The sequence below is a fragment of the Artemia sp. Qi Xiang Cuo genome, chromosome 16, assembly GCF_049724085.1.
Source record: "Artemia sp. Qi Xiang Cuo chromosome 16, ASM4972408v1, whole genome shotgun sequence".
Taxonomy (NCBI): Eukaryota; Metazoa; Arthropoda; class Branchiopoda; order Anostraca; family Artemiidae; genus Artemia; species Artemia sp. Qi Xiang Cuo.
In genome coordinates, this window is record NC_142809.1 from 11,284,263 (window position 1) to 11,301,706 (window position 17,444).

A 17,444-nucleotide genomic window follows, 5' to 3' on the forward strand; every position below is an offset into this window, starting at 1 on the left:
TTCTTTCATTATTGAAATTTCTTCATTATTTTATAGAGTTGGCCAATTCAGCTTCTGAACGATTTCTTTTTATTGCAACATTCGTGTAGTTGATTTCAGTAATTTTATATTTGAGTACTAATAAAGTTCCTAAGCTCTAAAGAATCATGCCTTGAATCGAATTATATTCATCCTAACTCATACTGTAGCTTATGAAATCTTCTAGAATCTTTTTTTTCGCACTGCCATCTAACTTATTCTTGCTATTGTATATTTATCTTAATTTCCAATAAATCGTTTTCATTTGTCTTTCCTTTTAGTATCACATTCACCACTTGTAACAAAACTGTTTATATTATGTCCAATGTTAGTAACAATGTTGTATTAGTTCATGGCGATAGAATTGCTAATGAAAAAACAGTTTCCCTAGGGATTTGGTAAAACATATTATTTGGCGGAAATTTTAAAGACAGGGCTTTCAACTTTCAAATGTGCAGGTGCACCTTTTATGCATCTTTGATACATTATCAATGCATTTTATTTATACTTACTTTAACTTGTATTATTATATTTTATTTATATATTATTATTTTATTTATATAGTTAATTTGCCCTGACGGATAAATACTCCAAGAATTTTTCATCTAGATAAGAATGACTGCATTCCATTGATACAGCACATTGATCTCTGATGCACAGTAAACAAATTATCACTATATTTTATCACAATAAGCAAATTCTTTAAATGGCATAATATGGTAGCAAACGATGAAATCTGCATCAGACTACTCTGATGCAGATTAGGTTAGGTAATGTTAGGTTACTTATTTAATATATGGTATGAAAACTTACCTTTGCTTGGTAATATAGGGCCTGTTGTTGGACCCCAGCTAGTGTAGGGCCAATGCAAGGACCTTTGTAGTTTAAGAAGCAGAATTAATCCGTTTACGAGACAGATACACCCCAAGAAACACTTTAGTGTCAAGTGTTCGAGTGCATCATTTATTTATTTCCCTCAAAATTGAGGGGTATATGAAATGTATAAATGAAATTGCAAAAAAAATACTTCAACAATTTAAACAAAGCATTAATTTACAATGGGATTAATAATAATACTGAATAAAATGCATAAAAAAATAGAAAAAGGGGAAAAACTTGTGCTTGAAAAGTTGTACGTATTTTTATACGTAAGGTTTAAAATCCTAGCTAATTCCAATTGTTCTTTAATTTTAAATCTAAACATTAATTCAGTGGTACTAAAACAAATTTGAAAACCAAGTAAAAATTGACAATAATTGAAATAGCAAACGTGAATGGAAAAAATTGTAGATTTTTTTACCATTACCCAACAGTTCATCGGACAACTCTAGACACATAAGAAATCTTGAGCCACAAGATTCCTTCTGAAATTAATCAAATCATCCGGGACGCAATTCCAGGTGCCGCAGAGCAAAATCCAAATTTCCAACTATTGGGATGACAAAAGAGAACTGCCTTGAAACCATGTAGTGTTGTTGCTTATGAAGAAGATGATATACGGTTTTAAAATATCATTTCGAACTTCAAGATAAGCGTAAAATGCATTTTAAGACAGAAAAACACAGAACTTGTCCACAGGTATCTCTTAACTATAGGCTTTATTTGTATTCTTTGATCATTCCAAATTTCTCCAGCAATGGTTCCGATCATTAGAAAATTCTAATTTTTTTTTTTTTTTTTTTTTTTTTTTTGTGCGTGTATAAAAATTTTCTATTTGCTCCTGGAACTAGAGCTCAGAGTTTATTGATTCATCAATAAATTTACAATAAAGAATACTTGAACATAGTCTCCCTCGTAAGGCTCTACGGCCAGAAAAACAGGGGAGAAACAAAAATGAAACAAATACATCAAACAAACATTTTCAACATAATACACTCGCGCCTTCAAAAGACTCAACACATACACAAAAAAAACATCCATCTCAAAAATCACCAAAATCACAACCCAGGCAGGGGGGTATCAGATAATTTCAAATCATTTCAAATTACATAGTGGAAAACAAGTCACAAGAGGTGCAATCTACACTTATAATTGTTTTTTTCGTTAACTCCCAACCAATTACTCATCATCTTCTATCAAAAAATCTACCAAACTAAACAACAAATAATCCAACGCCCACCTTAACAATCACAAGCTAGGCAGGGGAGCAGCACAAGGTTTCACCAACTCAATTAAACACCCAACCCATAGACATATTATTCTTAAATATATATTTAAAATTACAAATCTATGATCCAACACAATCCAGAGATATGAACTCAAATTAAAACCAGGGAGAACTTAATTATCAACTAGAAATTTTCTAATACAATTTTTGAAGATACTAGACGAGTGGCAGCTCCGTACAGACTGTGGGAGTCTTCCATGTCATGTTGCAACCTATCAGAGGGTTGAAGTCAGACCGCATTGATGTAGTAAGATGAATCTGTAAGTTATTGGAAGTGTGGAAATAAGTCGATGGCTCAGGAATAAAAGATGTCTTAATACATAGGGCAGCAGGAAGCTAGCCATGTACGGTAACTTTAAAAAAGTGAAGAAGCACAAGATAGAACATAAAGAGATTTCAAGTTAAGCAAAGGTTTAAGTAGGGAACGGTTAGTGTCGTGCATAAGACTTTTTTTATCATAAAGTTTTGAAAGTGACACAGTTGAAATCCAAACAATTGAACATATGAAAAATAAGACTGAACTAGGCTATAGAACACATTACTAAGTATTGACCCTGTTGAAATGGGTATGAGTTTTTCAAGGATTCCGAGGCTTCTGGGGACTTTCATTTTGATCTGCTCAGTATGATTTAAGACTTAAAAGTAAGATTTTCATCAATCAAGATTCCCATGAATCGATCTTTAGGTCTACTAAGGGAACCCCTTGATACGTGTATTTCATTTGAACCAGGGCAAGCCTTTGGAACTCTAGAGAAAATGAGTAAACATGACTTTCCAACATCTAAGGCAGGGTAATTATCATCAATTCCCTGAATAACTCTTTCGAAAAGGGCAATCATCTCTTAACGGAGGTCAGATTCAGTTCTACCGGCTGCGGCAAGAGTACTGTGATCAGTAAAAGCAATGTGTGTATCTGAGAAAGAGGAACTCTTGTCATAGTTAGTGACAGATGCAGGCTGACAGAGACGAGAGTATGTAGTATGTTTTAGATTTTTAACCGTATTTATGAGTTCATTAGCATGGATTAAAAAGAGTATCAACTCTATCACAGATCCTTGCGGAACACCAAGCTCTATTTCAGACAGGTTAGAAAAGAGCGGATCAACCGAGATGATTTGCCCAGATAAATATGATAGAAACCCAAAATAAGTATTCCCTCGTATGCCAATATGGGATTTTTTCCAAAGAAGACGTGACCATTAGTAAGGCTGTTCCTTGCATTTGTTTTGCTATTACGTCATAAACAAGGCTGGAGTGGATATCAAGGAATATGTCAAAGGAACAATCATATTTTTGAACATTTATCCATCCCGGCTCATCAGTGGATGTCTAGGTTTTATAGGCCTTAACTTGTATGGCTAAATTCTTCTCAGTAGCTTAGCCACACTAAACGTCTACAGGGTCAGCTTAGGAGTATTAGTACCCTAGGTAACAGTATTGCTATTCCATCTCTTCCTGAAATAAATTGGCTTCTAAACTACAGGGTATTTAATATATGCCAAAAAAGTCAGTTATATATTGAATCTTCTATTTAGTGTCAGATAATCAAAATAGCTTAATAAATATTAACACTTTCCAACTTTAAGAATAACAAACAGTTCAGTATTTTTGGTTTTCTTGCTCACCATTTGGCAAGCTTTATTTTTGGTAAATAAGCCATTTGGCAAATGGCTTGCCAAACCATATTTTGTGCCAGCTATTGTTCAGTGGATACAACGTTAATCCAGACAATGTGTCTTGGGTCACAGATGACTTGATGATAGATGACCAAAGTTTTTATAATTGCAGTTTGAGAAGCTTGTTTCCTGATACTAAAGATAATGTTTGCATCAGGAGAATCGGCAAAGCAATATACAGATTAAAGTTAATTTTTGTGCAAGTTGGATTCTAAAATAAAATCAATGGATTTCCTTGGGTTTGATTGCTAGTGTCTTGTCTGAAAATAGTTTGAAGCTCTCCACGCAATTCCATTGCATCAATATCCTTTCACTGATTAGGTCAATGCTTTTTCCAGGTTAACACATAGGACAAGTATGTGTATTTCGTCCCATTTATAAAGTTTTCCTACGTGGCCTCTTCATATATAGCAATCTTGTGCAACGGCCCGAGTTTTGCTTTAAGTATTGAAGCGCATCAAACCGCTTCTTAACTCAGTTGATGGCAGTTTCGGAAATTTCAAGATAAAATCTGATCCTGAGTTTCTGTTTTGAATCATATATTGAAATAACTTTATCACCAAAGGAATAAAAAATCTTATTTTTCTTCAAATGTTTTACTATAGAACCTAGTTCAAATGTCGGAACGTTGAAATCTCCACCATAGACCTTTGTTTGAAGTAGCTTGCTGGTCAAGCCAACTTCGTATAAAACAATGTATAGGTATTTTGAAAGATTACACTGCCTTTCCATGTCAATAAATAAAAGACACAATAGAAGCTACTTACTCAAATTGTCAAATTCGTTTAAAAAGTGCTTTAGCTTTTGCAAAATTGTAAAAATTTTCAGCTAGCTCACTTTTCTTTTTGATGAAAAAAAAATAGCCTACAGAACACATGTCTAATCAATATTTGAAGAATTTATGAAGAATTTTTATGTTTGAAGAATTTATTTGTCATCTGTATTTACTGTGCACACCTTAAGTTATTTACTGAATAAAACAAGGCGGCCTACAATAAATATCGTTTTGAAGACACTTAATGTAAAGCATTGATAAATCTATTGCTAAGAAAGGTGAAGAAATGCAATGCGCTTATATTCAACCATCAAATAATTAAACATTTTTCATTTAAAGATTTTGAATGTTGCAGTCAGTCTTTATAATCTTTTATCTGTTGTTTAAATTTATGAATTGATTTTGTGCTTATGTCTTAGAGTGTATTAGGACCCGTGCCCCAGCCATTTAAACATTTGCCTCTCAATTACTTAGACTATCTGTTTTGGCTTTTTCCTGTTTACAATTTCTCTGTTACAATTTCTGTAATTGGAGTGTTTTGAAATTATTTTCATAAATGAAAAAAAAAACGAGGAAGCCGTAGGCTTGTCTTGACACGTCTTTTCTTGAAACAGATTACCATTCTAAAACCATGGATGCTCAAGTTCCACACTGCTTCAAGGACAAAGTTTGACATGCTCCTACGTTTTCAAGCGTTCTCTAAGGTAATACCTTTGAAATATAACTCTTCACATGCTTCTATGACTACGTCCACAGACAAGAGGTATGTAATATATATGATAATACTTGAGAGTACACTTGGTATCAAGGCTATCATCATTATGATTATCATTATCTTGGCTATCAAGATAATACTTGATAATACAAGAGAGGAAGTTAATGATAATACTTCTTGTCTGTGACTACGTCACACAGTAACGCATAAACTTTAAATCAATTTAACGTGTTTGAATCTTTGAAAAAATTAGTTGTTATTGGAAACTTTTGAAATGGAATCGAAAGTCTTAAATGGTATTTTACGATTATATTTTTGGATTGATTAGAAATTTTGGTAAATATTTACCAAATCATATTATTGAATAACAGCTAAAGTGAATATACCATTTGATGCCTTTTTTATGCTGATTACAAATATAGGCTAGGCTAATAATCATTTCTATCGGAAATGAATTTTAGCCCCCCCCCCCTATATGTGCAAATTCAGGGTATATATTTCTAAATTACGGGGGGGGGGGGTAAATATCTACCAAATCATATTATTGAGTTAGGAATAAAGTGAATACACCATTTGATGCCTTTTTTTATGCTGATTACAAATATAATAAACATTTCTATTGGAAATGAATTTCAGCCCCACCCCCTATATATACCTAACCTAATTTAACCTATCCTAACCCTGAATTTGCATATATAGGGGGGGGGGGCTGAAATTCATTTCCAATAGAAATGATTATTATTTGTGATCAGCATAAAAAAAGGCATCAAGTGGAATATTCACTTTATGCGTAAGTCAATAATATGATTTGGTAGATATTTACCAGAGGGGGTCAAATTTTATTTCTGATTTAAATGGGAGGTAATTTTAAACTTTACCCCCCCCCCCCTAATGTAGAAATATATACCCTGAATTATTGGAAGGGCCTGTTTAACATCAGCCTGGTTTAAAATTCCAGGTAAATTTATATCCTCTGTTTGTTTACTTCTAAAATTTATAGATAAATATAATCTCTTCTCCTTATTAACAGTCTTATCAGACTTTTTTTCCTTTGAAATACATTTAGTTCTAGCTAAAATACATACTGTATCATAAATTAGTTTAATTTTTGAATTACATGGTGTTTTATTATTTATATTCCAAAATAATTTTGTTAAATTATTTTTTGATAATTTATTTAAGCATTTTATTATACTAGCCATACCATTAGACTCAAATAGCTGGCTCAACTCCCTCAAATAAATATCTAATCTATATTCTTTTTCCTATTATTTTTCTTCTGCCCTCTTGATCAATTTTTATGTTTAACGGGATGATTAAAAGAAGGATGGTCCATTAAACCATTAATACAATTAACAACAACATTAGACATGTCTCCATATATAGCCACTCAATCATTCAACCCAAAAGGATAAGCAGTACTGAGGGTATGGATCCAATAATCTTCATGTTTATGTAATTTTATATTTTTCTCTTCTTTAGTTAAATTATTTAAATCCAAATTTTCTAAAATCATAATAGTTAAATTAGTTAAAGAGCAGGTACCATTATTACAATGTTGTACTAGATAGCTGTTAGTTTTTTTTCTGTTAATTGTGCTTTTGTGTCCCAAAAATCTCTCATACATGTTATTAATACTTTCCCCCACATATTGTAAGCCACAGATTTTACACTCCAACAGAAAAATGATATTAGTTGTTTTACAATTTACCATACTGAAAAATAAACATTGAACTTTTTTATTATATAAAGTGCGTTGTACAATAACCCTAGGGGTGAAATAATCTCGGCAAAGAGAACAACGACCGGTACACCTACTAATATCCGGTAGACCACTTTGAATCTTACTATTATTCAAATTTATCATTAAAAAACAAGGTAAACAACCATAATGACATACCAAACATAATCCAAATCATATCCAAAAATCAAGCCCATTTCCATTAACCATAAGACAAAAACAACAACCCAAAACAAAAATAAAATGACCTCCCCAAATAATTATCTGTCTCAGGTTAAAACCTGGATCAGGGTTAAGGTCTGTCGGGAAAAATTTAAAAATTCCTCCACCAGCACTAGATCCCACCTGAAATCATATAATATTACAGGTAATTATTTGGCTAAGACACAAAGAAGTTATCAACAGTAGTTAAGTTATTGAAAAGTGGCTAAAAAGATATCACTAGTTTATAAATAAGTTGTTCAAGAGTAATATATTCCAAAAATACTTATTTATAACAATTCAAACATCATTTATCAGGCAACTCAAGTATAAACCGTTTTTCCTACTGTTTCAAGTTTTCAAATGCCATTGACAAAAATAGCACTGAATTTTGCAATTCAAAACTTTGCTGTTGACAATCCATGGTATATTCCAATTCAGGATATATATTTGCACATTAGGGGGGTAAGGGGGGGGGGTAAGTTCATTGTAAATTTGCAGTAGGCCAGATAATTGAACTAGGATGAAAGTGAAAACATCATTTGCTTTTTGTATGCTCTTTCATAATTCATATAAAATACCATTGGGGCCCCTTTAAAGGCTCAAGATGCAATTAGCCCCAGAAGCAAATTGATCTTTCACAATTAAGTTGAATAAAAATTCAAAACAATTTTGCCATTTTTCTATCAAGCATGTTTCTTCTCTCAGCTTTGATATTTTTTTTTACATATAGGTGAAGCAGCAGCTTTTAAGCAGCCTAACAGAATAAGAAGAAAATATGGTGGATTTGTTTTGATTTTTTTTTATTCAACTTAATCTTGACAAATCAATGTTTATGAATTATACAAATTTTACAAAATGGATTTTTAAAAAAATAGTAAGTTTGAAACAAATGTTATAACCCATTTCTATATCCCAAAAAATATAGAATGAAATTATTATTTTCAAGGGTCCTAAAAGGGCTTAAAATTGAATTTGCAAGAAAACCCATGATTATAATCAGAAAGAGTATACAAAATGGCATCTAGTGGTATGTGATCTGTATTATGAACTGCAAAATGTTTACCATTTGGACAAGCTGATAGTTAGGACTAGACTAGTTTGGGTATGATTTGAGACAAGCTTATTTTTGCTATCTTGTGAAGTGGTTAGGTTAGGAAAATAAAACTTGAATCCAGTAATGAATCCAGGGCCAAAAAAGTGCTCCAGGAAGCAAGGCCATTCCCAAGATTTTTGTTTTAGAGTGGGTTTTACTCAAAGATATTTTTTTTTGGGTGGGGGGGGAGGTGGGGGTTACACAAAAAACGCATACCAAATTTGTTTATATCCATTTTTGTTTCGTTTTTACCAGTCAGAAAAATATTTCAGAGGGGGGGGGTCAAACTCTAGTTTGGATTGGTCTAGTCTAGTCTGGATTTTCCCCAAAAGACACTCCCCATCCAGACACCACCTGCCACATGCTGTTTCTGAACCCATTCCTATCTTTTCCCCTATCTGGTGCTTGACCTCTGGGTATTGAAAAACCTTTGTACCCTTCATTATGGATAAAATAAACTGCTAGTTTTCCTTTTTTTTTTCATTGGTACTGGTGATACCCAACTTTTTGTTTGTTTGATTTTTTTTTGTTTCCTCCCCCCTTTTATATATTATCTTTTAAACCTTTTTGACGTTAATTTATTTCACTCTTTTTTAGTCTTTACTTTTTCCAGTTTCTAACATTTTGCCACTTAATTTTTTTTTGTCAACTAACAAATGGTTTTGCCATTTGGATATTATTGGTTTTGGCATTGCTTTGCCAGTTTTTTTAGTTTTTGTGCTTTTTTATTATTTTCCGTTTTTTGGTTTAATGACTCCAAAATGCTAATTTGGTCCTTTGGGGCTTGTGGTAGACGTTTTTGAAATAAATATCTTATCTTATCAATCATATTTTCACATTTCTTCCATATTTATCTATTCTTTCTGAGTTGTATATAGCCTAGGGTACATGCGACCCATTAAGGGGGAAAGGGCAGCGAAATTACCAAAGTAGTAATCAGTATAAATAGAAAATGTTTAATAGAGGTATATAATGATGCTACTATTTTCTATTATAGTGGTTCCACCACTATATATATATATATTTATATATATATATATATATATATATATATATATATATATATATATATATATATATATATATATATATATATATATATATATATATATATATATATATATATATATATATATATTGAAGCAGTGCTGACTAGGGAATCATGTGGTGCTACTCATTTGTTAGCATAGTGCTTAGTTTAAAAGAGGTTATGTGCAAGGGTATTATTGTAATTATTACCAAGGCTTTGTTTAAAAATAAAAAATTATGGCTTTGCACATATACTTTGCACATATACCCCTTGCACATAACCTCTTTTGAACTAAGCACTATGCTCATATATATATATATATATATATATATATATATATATATATATATATATATATATATATATATATATATATATATATATATATATATATATATATATATATATATATATATATATATATATATATATATATATATATATATATATATATATATATATATACAAACTAAAATAATTTCATTTTGTTTATGGCTCTTAATTTTTTCCAATGCAATACCTAATGACAAACGAAACTCAGAGAAGAGAGAAAATAACAAAATGAAAAATAAAATCAAAAAGGGTGAAAAATCGAGGATTTTGTAAGCCAGCGAACCATGAAGATGATAAAATATAAGCAGATATTTCGACAAGGACCTCCGCCAAGTCGTCCTCAGTGCCAAACAAAAATAAAAAGAGAAAAAAAAAACAAAACGAGAATCTAACCTTTTGAAGTTTCCTATACAGAGACAAGATAGACACTGAATAAAAAACCAGGCAGGAATCCATGAAAACGAAATTTACCAAGACGAGTGTGCAAGGATCTTTCGTCTTGCATTAATTTTGGCTTGTCTACAATTTAGGTTTTCATTAGATATGCAAATAGGTTCTTTTAAGTTTTTTGGGTGAAAATATTGATTGAGTCCTTCAAGATTAAACTGTCGTAAATTGGGCTCAATGAAATCTCTCCAGTATCTCTATTTATTGCTAAATTTTGGTTCATATATTTTTTTTATCTCAATTATCTCCTTAAAAGTTTGTGGTACGCCATTAACAGTTGATATTAAAGTTGCATAGTCAAACAGAACTAGATGGGTCGGTTTTACGAAAATATTTGAAACCAATGCCAAATCAAAGTTGTCATTGTTATTTTTTAATCTCAGGGACTTATCTATTGAGATTTTGTGCTCATGCAAACTTTCACCTAGGTGTTGATGGGTTCTAACAATGTAAAATTTTCCAAAAGAACACGGGATTCTGTAGACACCACTACCCAGTACAGGGTCTGTTTTATCCTTTCCTGAGTTAAAAAAATGTTCAACCTTTTGTTTGGTTCTGAAAGAAACAGAGAGATTATGTTTATTTAAAATTTTTCTAAGTTTATTGCCAAGTTTCGGGATGTATGGTAAAACGATGAAAGTTTTTTTCTCAATTGCCGGTGTAACTGAATACCTAATGCAATTCTTCTTGACCACCCAGGATCCCACGACTCCTCCTCAATAAATTTTGGAGAGCAAATAGTAAAAATGAGGTCAGTTAAAGATATGGTCATATCATTAAAGATACATTTTAAATATTTTCAATTTTATAACTTTAATAAATCAAAAATTATTAAGACTTGAAATAAATAAATATCAGCATATGTATATTAAACTGACAATGCACATTCACTTTTATTTTATTTATGTAAAGTGCAAATTATGTTCTAGCCTTCAGAAGGCATGAGGGTTTTGAGCCCTACTCGTATTAATTTCTGCTAGTTTTGAGTTTGACTTGTTTGGTTGTTTTACGCTTGGTAGATTATTTAATTTTATTTCTGATCATTTTTGATTTGATGTAATTCTTTACTTCTCTTTGAAAAACTTATTTTGTGGAAATTTTTTTTAAAATTAGTGTCTGTTCGTTTTTTATTGGCATAGTCTTTTTCATGGAAAAAGCAAATAATATTGTTATATGTAGGGTCTCTGCTGGTACCACTGTTATATCTGGGGCCCTATGCTTTCTAAGAGCCAGAATATAATTTGTACTTTACTGAAAGAAAATAAATGAATGTGCATTATCAGTTTAATATACATATGCTGATATTTATTCCTTAAAATATTTATTAATTTTTGATTTTTTAAAGTTATAAAAGTGAAAACATTTAAAAGAATTTTTTCAGTAAGTACAAATTATATTTTGGCTTTTAGAAAGCATATGGGTTTTGAACCCTACTACTATTAGTTTCTGCTCGTTTTCAGTTTGACTTTGTTAATTATTTTAATTTCTGTTTGTTTTGGGTTTTAGTTATTTATTGATACTGATTTGTGGTAGTTGTATGCCTGGTAGATTATTTGATTATATTTTTTTTTCATTTTTGGTTTAATGGAGTTCTTTACTTTTTTTTGACAAACTTATTTTGTGCAAAAAGCTTTTTTTACTTAATTTTTGTTCGTTTTATATTGACATAGTCTTTTTCAGAGAAAAAGAAAATAATAGTTTGAATCTTTTCAGTTTTCGTTTAAGAAAGTATAGTTTGGCCTGCTATTTATATGCTGGAGAAACTTTTTCAGCAATTTTTAACAACACAAACACTTTTGAAAATCATGACACAAACAGTAGTGTTTGATTTAGTCATATATATCCTCTAGTTGACTTGATAAATAAAATTTAATGCGATTCCCAAAAAATTATATTTATGCTCTTTCAAGGGATCTGAAAAATGTTTTGCTAAAGAGGAGGTCTGATTGGCTTCCAATCACCTTTGACTCTTAAGAGGGCACTAGAACTTTTAATTTTCAATAAAATTAACTCCTTTAAAATATCAATGATATTACCAGCTATGATAGAGCATTGCTGCCTATGTTCTTATATGCGCCTTGGTGCTTATATGTCCTTTTAATACCTGTATGCATATAGGTTTTCGTTTAATTGAAACTCCTAAACGTTCCCTAAAAGTTTCAACTTAATGTCATTGGCGACGTTAGTTACAGTAACCGTTGAAGTACCATCAAATGTATACAGATAGTGTCTTCTGGCTAGCTCAAATCCATAACCCATGGAAGTATGAAGGTAAAATTTTCAGAGAATATTTCTGTTGTACAGATGACAACCTGTCTTCCATATGCAGGTTGTCAAAAGGGAATATCAGCAATATCTTAGGAACAGTTTCGTGTGTGAAATTAAAACTTACAACGCATGTTGTGGGGGATGTTGAACTAATCAAAAGACAATATTTGCATTATAATACTAGTACTTCTACTCCTACAACTACTGGTACTAGTACTATTACTACTATTGTAATATCGTAACTGTATTGAAATAAGTCGAAACACACTCTGCCCATATAGGTTGTCAAAAGGAGGTATCAGCAATGATTCATGACTGGTTGATGGTATTAAGCTAAAAATTTCATCATGTGTTTAAGGGAATATTGAAAAAAGGTGCTATTTACATACTGCTACTAATGCTACTATGACTGTTGCTACAAATAATTACTGAACCTTTCAACAATGCTGAAAAAATTGATGTCTCAAAACTTTGTTTGGATGTTTGTTTTGGGAAATGATGCGTGCGGGGAGAGGGGTTGCTCTCAAATCACTTTGACTCTTAAAAAGTTATAACTTCAAATTTAAAATCAAATGAGACCCATCTGAATATAATATGACCACCCATTCTATAAGAAACTTATATGCCCCCAGGGCATAACTTAAAGCCCTTGCCTCAGGGCTCTGTGGGGTTGTGAAGCATTATGAATGCTTCCAACCCTGGAAGCATTGTTATATATTCTTTGGACTATTTTAAACAAAACTGCCATTGTACAATTTCAATCAGATGCATTTGATGAAGAGGGCTAGTTGGGTGGGGGTGCTACTAGACCTCCATCAGTATTGACTCTTAAAAGGGAACTAGGACTTCCAATTTCAACAAAATGAGCCTAAATACTCAGGGGCATAGCTTAAAACCCTCGCCCTCAGGCTCTGGTGGTTTTTATCAACCTCAAAAGCCTTGATATATGATATTTGGACTATTTTGAATAAAAGGACTGTCTCAAAATATCTATTGGATACATCTCAGGAAAACACGACGTGTTTGTGTGTGCGTGTGTGTGGAAGGGGGGGGGGGTAGCTGCGTTCTGATCACTTTAACTCTTAAAAAGGGCACTAGAACTTATGATTGCCAATCCAATGAGTCCCCTCCAAAGCATATACGACCACCCTTTTTTTATAAGAACTTTGTATGCCCCAAGGGCATAACTTACAACCCTTTCCCTCAGAGCTGGAGTGGGGGGGGGGTTGTATTCCTCACAGACATAATTTCCAAAACCTTCAACTAAAATGAACAAATTTGTTATCTCCAAATTTTGATTGGTAGTGTTAAGGCAAATGCTGAGCATGGAGGGGAGGGGGCTGTTTGATCTCAAATCACTTTGACTCTTAAAAAGAGCACTATAACTTCCAACTTCAAATCAAATAAGCCACATCTGATGTTTATATGTCTGCCCATTCAATAAAAACCTTATATACCCTCATAAAATAGCTTACAACCCTATCCCCAGGGTGTTGGGGGTGTCATCCCTAGAGACATTATTAAATGTTCTTTGGACTATTTTGAAAAAAATCGCTATCTCATAATTTCAATTAGATACGTTTGGTGAAAGGAGGGGTTGTAGGAGAGGGGGGGGGGGGCTAAATGATGTCCATCACTTTTGACACTTAAAAAGGAACTAGAACTTCCAATTTTCAACCAAATGAGCCTCTTCTAAATTTAAACAACCATCTCTTCTATAAAAACATTTAATACCCCTGGGCATAACTTACAACCCTTGCCTCTAATTTCTGGGGTTTGTTTCAGCCACAAAAGCATTGTTATAGATATTTAGACTATTTTGAATAGAATGGCTATCTCAGAATTTCTATTAAATGCATTTTAGCACAATTCCATATGTGAGTGTGTGTGGGGGGGGGGGGGCTAGCTGCCCTCCGATCACTTTGACCCTTAAAAAGAGCACTAGGGCGTCTGATTACCAATCCAACGAAACCCCTCCGAATTTTATATGACCATGCTTTCTATAAAAACCTTACATACCCCCAGGACATAAATTACAACCCTTTTCCTGAGGGCTGGGGGGATTTGTTATCCTCAAAGACATAATTTCCAGACCGTTCAAATATGTTGAACAAAATGACTATCTAAAATTTTTGATTGTAAGTGTTAGAAGTGTAAAAGCTTTGTATCCTCTCAAGGCATAACTTACAACCTTAGGCCTGAGTCCTGTGGATGGTTGTCATATTTAAAGACATAATTTGTGGACCCTTCAACTACGTTCAACAAAATGGGTATATCAAAACGTTGATTGGAAGTGTTTGGGGAAATGATGGGTGTGGGGGGGGCATTCCCCTCAATCGCTTTTGACTATTAATAAGGGCCCTAACCCTCTCAATTCCCAAATGAATGAGCTCCTTTGAAGTTTCTATGACAACACTTTCTATGAAAATCTTATATGCCCCAAGGCCACGACTTACAACCTTTACCCTGGGGGCTGTGGGGAGTTTGTCATCCTTAAAGACATAATTTTCAGAACTTTCAACTACGTTGAACAAAATGGCTACGGTATCTCAAAATTTTGATTGGATGTGTTTGGGGAAATGGTGGGCGTAAGAGGGGGGTTAGTTTTCCCCCAATTACTTTTGACTATTAAAAAGGGCACTAGGTGTTTCAATTTCAAATCGAAAGAGGCCTTTTTGAAGTTTATATGACAACACTTTGTGTAAAAACCTTATATGCCCCTATGGTATAACTTACAACCCTTGCCCTGATGACTGTGGGGTTAGTGTCTTGCTCAAAGACATAATTTCTCGGCCCTTCAACTACGCTGAACAAAATTGCTATCTCAATATTTTGATTGGAAGTGTTTGGGGAATTGGTGGGCGTGAGAGGGGGGTTAGTTGCCCTCCAATCACTTGCGACTATTAAAAAGGGCACTAGCCACTTCAATTTCCAATCGAATGAGCCGTTTTTGAAGTTTCTACGACAACGCTTTCTATAAAGACCTTTATAGAAAGCGTTTCTGTATAAATGCTTTCTATAAAGACAAAATGGCTATCTCAAAATATTGATTGGATGTGTTTGGGGAAATGGGTGGCGAGAGGGGTGGGTGTAGTTGCCCTCCAATGACTTTCAACTATTAAAACTGGCTTTAGCCCTTCCAATTTCCTATGGAATGAGCCCTTTTCGAACTTTCTACGGCAACGCTTTCTATAAAAAACCTTATATGCCCCCAAGGCATAATTTACAACCCTTGCCCTGAGAATGTGGGGGGAGTGTCATCCTCAAAGACGTAATTTCCGGATCTTTGAACTACGTCAAACAATATGGCTATCTCAAAATTTTGATTGGATGTGTTATGGGAAATGGTGGGCGTGGAAGGGGTGTTAGTTGCCTTCAAATGCTTTTGGGCTATTAAAAGGGCACAAGCCCTTCCAATTTCCAATTAAAGGATCCCTTTTCGAAGTTTCTACGACAACGCTGTCATAGAATATTATTGAAAATTATATTATAGGCAAATCCAAGCAAATTTAATAATGAAAAGGAAAACAGGTCATTTGTCTGAAAAAGAAAGAAAGGGGCAGGAAGAACCAACAAATAATTTGTATTTTTTTGGTTTTTCTCTATAAAAAACTATAGTACAGCTTGTTATTTGTATGTTAGAGAAACTTCTTTAACAATTTTTAACAACATATGCCCTTTTGAAAATCTTGGCATGAATAGTATTGTTTAATTTAGTTTTATACCTCTTTAAGTTGGCTTGAAAAATAAAACATACTACTATTCTCAAAAAATTCTTTTCATGCTCTTTGACAACCCGGATACAATTTGACTCTTTTGACTTAGTTAAATTGTAAGACCAGAAGTAGTAATAGAAGTAGCTCCAAAAGTTTCAACTCAATACCCTCAGTCATTCTTGGGATATTACTGAGATGTCTTATTGGGAACCAGCATACTGACAGTGTGTTTCCGTTTGATATTAAAGTTTTTAAGTTTTCCGTTTGAAAACATCTAGTTTTTAAGTATAATGGCCAAATTGCATAACTCTGGGGGGGGGGGGGGGGTTGATCTACCCAATACCCCTATAGATATAATTACTGGATTGTTCAGCTATACTGAACAAAATGGCTGTTTTAAATTTTGATTGGAAGTATTGCAAAATTATGGGCTGAAGAGGGAGGCTGATTGCCCTCAAATCTTTTTTAACTCTTATAAAGGACACTAGAACTTTTAATTTCGAATCAAATTAGCTCCTTTAAAAGCCCCAGTGATATAACTAGCTTTGATAGAGCAGTGCTTTGCCTATGATGTTGCTTATATGCTCTTTTGAAAGCATGCATGCATATAGTTTTTTTTTGTTTAATTGAAACTCCCCTTAAATGATCCCTAAAAGTTTCAACTTAATGCCCTTAGTGTCATTAGTTACATTAGCCATTGAAGTTGTTTTAAAAGTATACATAGACTGTCTTCTGGCTAGTTCAAAATCCGCCACAACTTACCCTGAAAGGTCTAACTCCATAATGTAAGCCATTCTTGAGATATTGCTTTTTGAGATTTTTTTCATTCTTGAGATTTTGATGCATTCTTGAGATTTTTTTCAGAATGTGGGTCTAAGCTTAGGCAACGAATAGGTACTATTTGAAAGATAAAAATGGCTTTAAACGATTGTTTTGCCGGTTATTTCAAGCAAATTTATGGTCCTACGTCAATTTTAAATTCTTGGTCAACCTTCTTAAGACCATAGGTGGGTGTGCCTTGTTTGCCTCTTTTTTAAATTCTTGATCAGCATGCCTAAGGCTCTAGGCAGGCATGCCTTTCCAAAACTAACCTGACAAGTATGTGTCCAATAAGAGAGTCATTCATACTCCTGCCATTTATCAGTGCCCCAGCCATTTAAACATTTGCCTCTCAATTACTTGGAATATCTGTCTTGGCTTTTCTTTGTCTACAATTACCCAGCCCAGTCTTGATGCAACCTATTGCCCAAAATACTTGATA

General features: G+C 33.1%; 1 protein-coding gene across 1 annotated transcript in view; it reads left to right on the top strand.

Moving 5' to 3' along the window:
• Positions 1–5,563: 5,563 nt before the first annotated feature.
• Vps52 (vacuolar protein sorting 52) overlaps positions 5,564–17,444 on the top strand; it is a 143,389-nt gene continuing 131,508 nt past the window's right edge. The window contains exon 1 of the mRNA XM_089102821.1: positions 5,564–5,647. Within this exon, the coding sequence (XP_088958947.1) occupies positions 5,626–5,647 (22 nt within the window). The 5' untranslated portion in view covers positions 5,564–5,625. The remainder of the gene's footprint in view (positions 5,648–17,444) is intronic.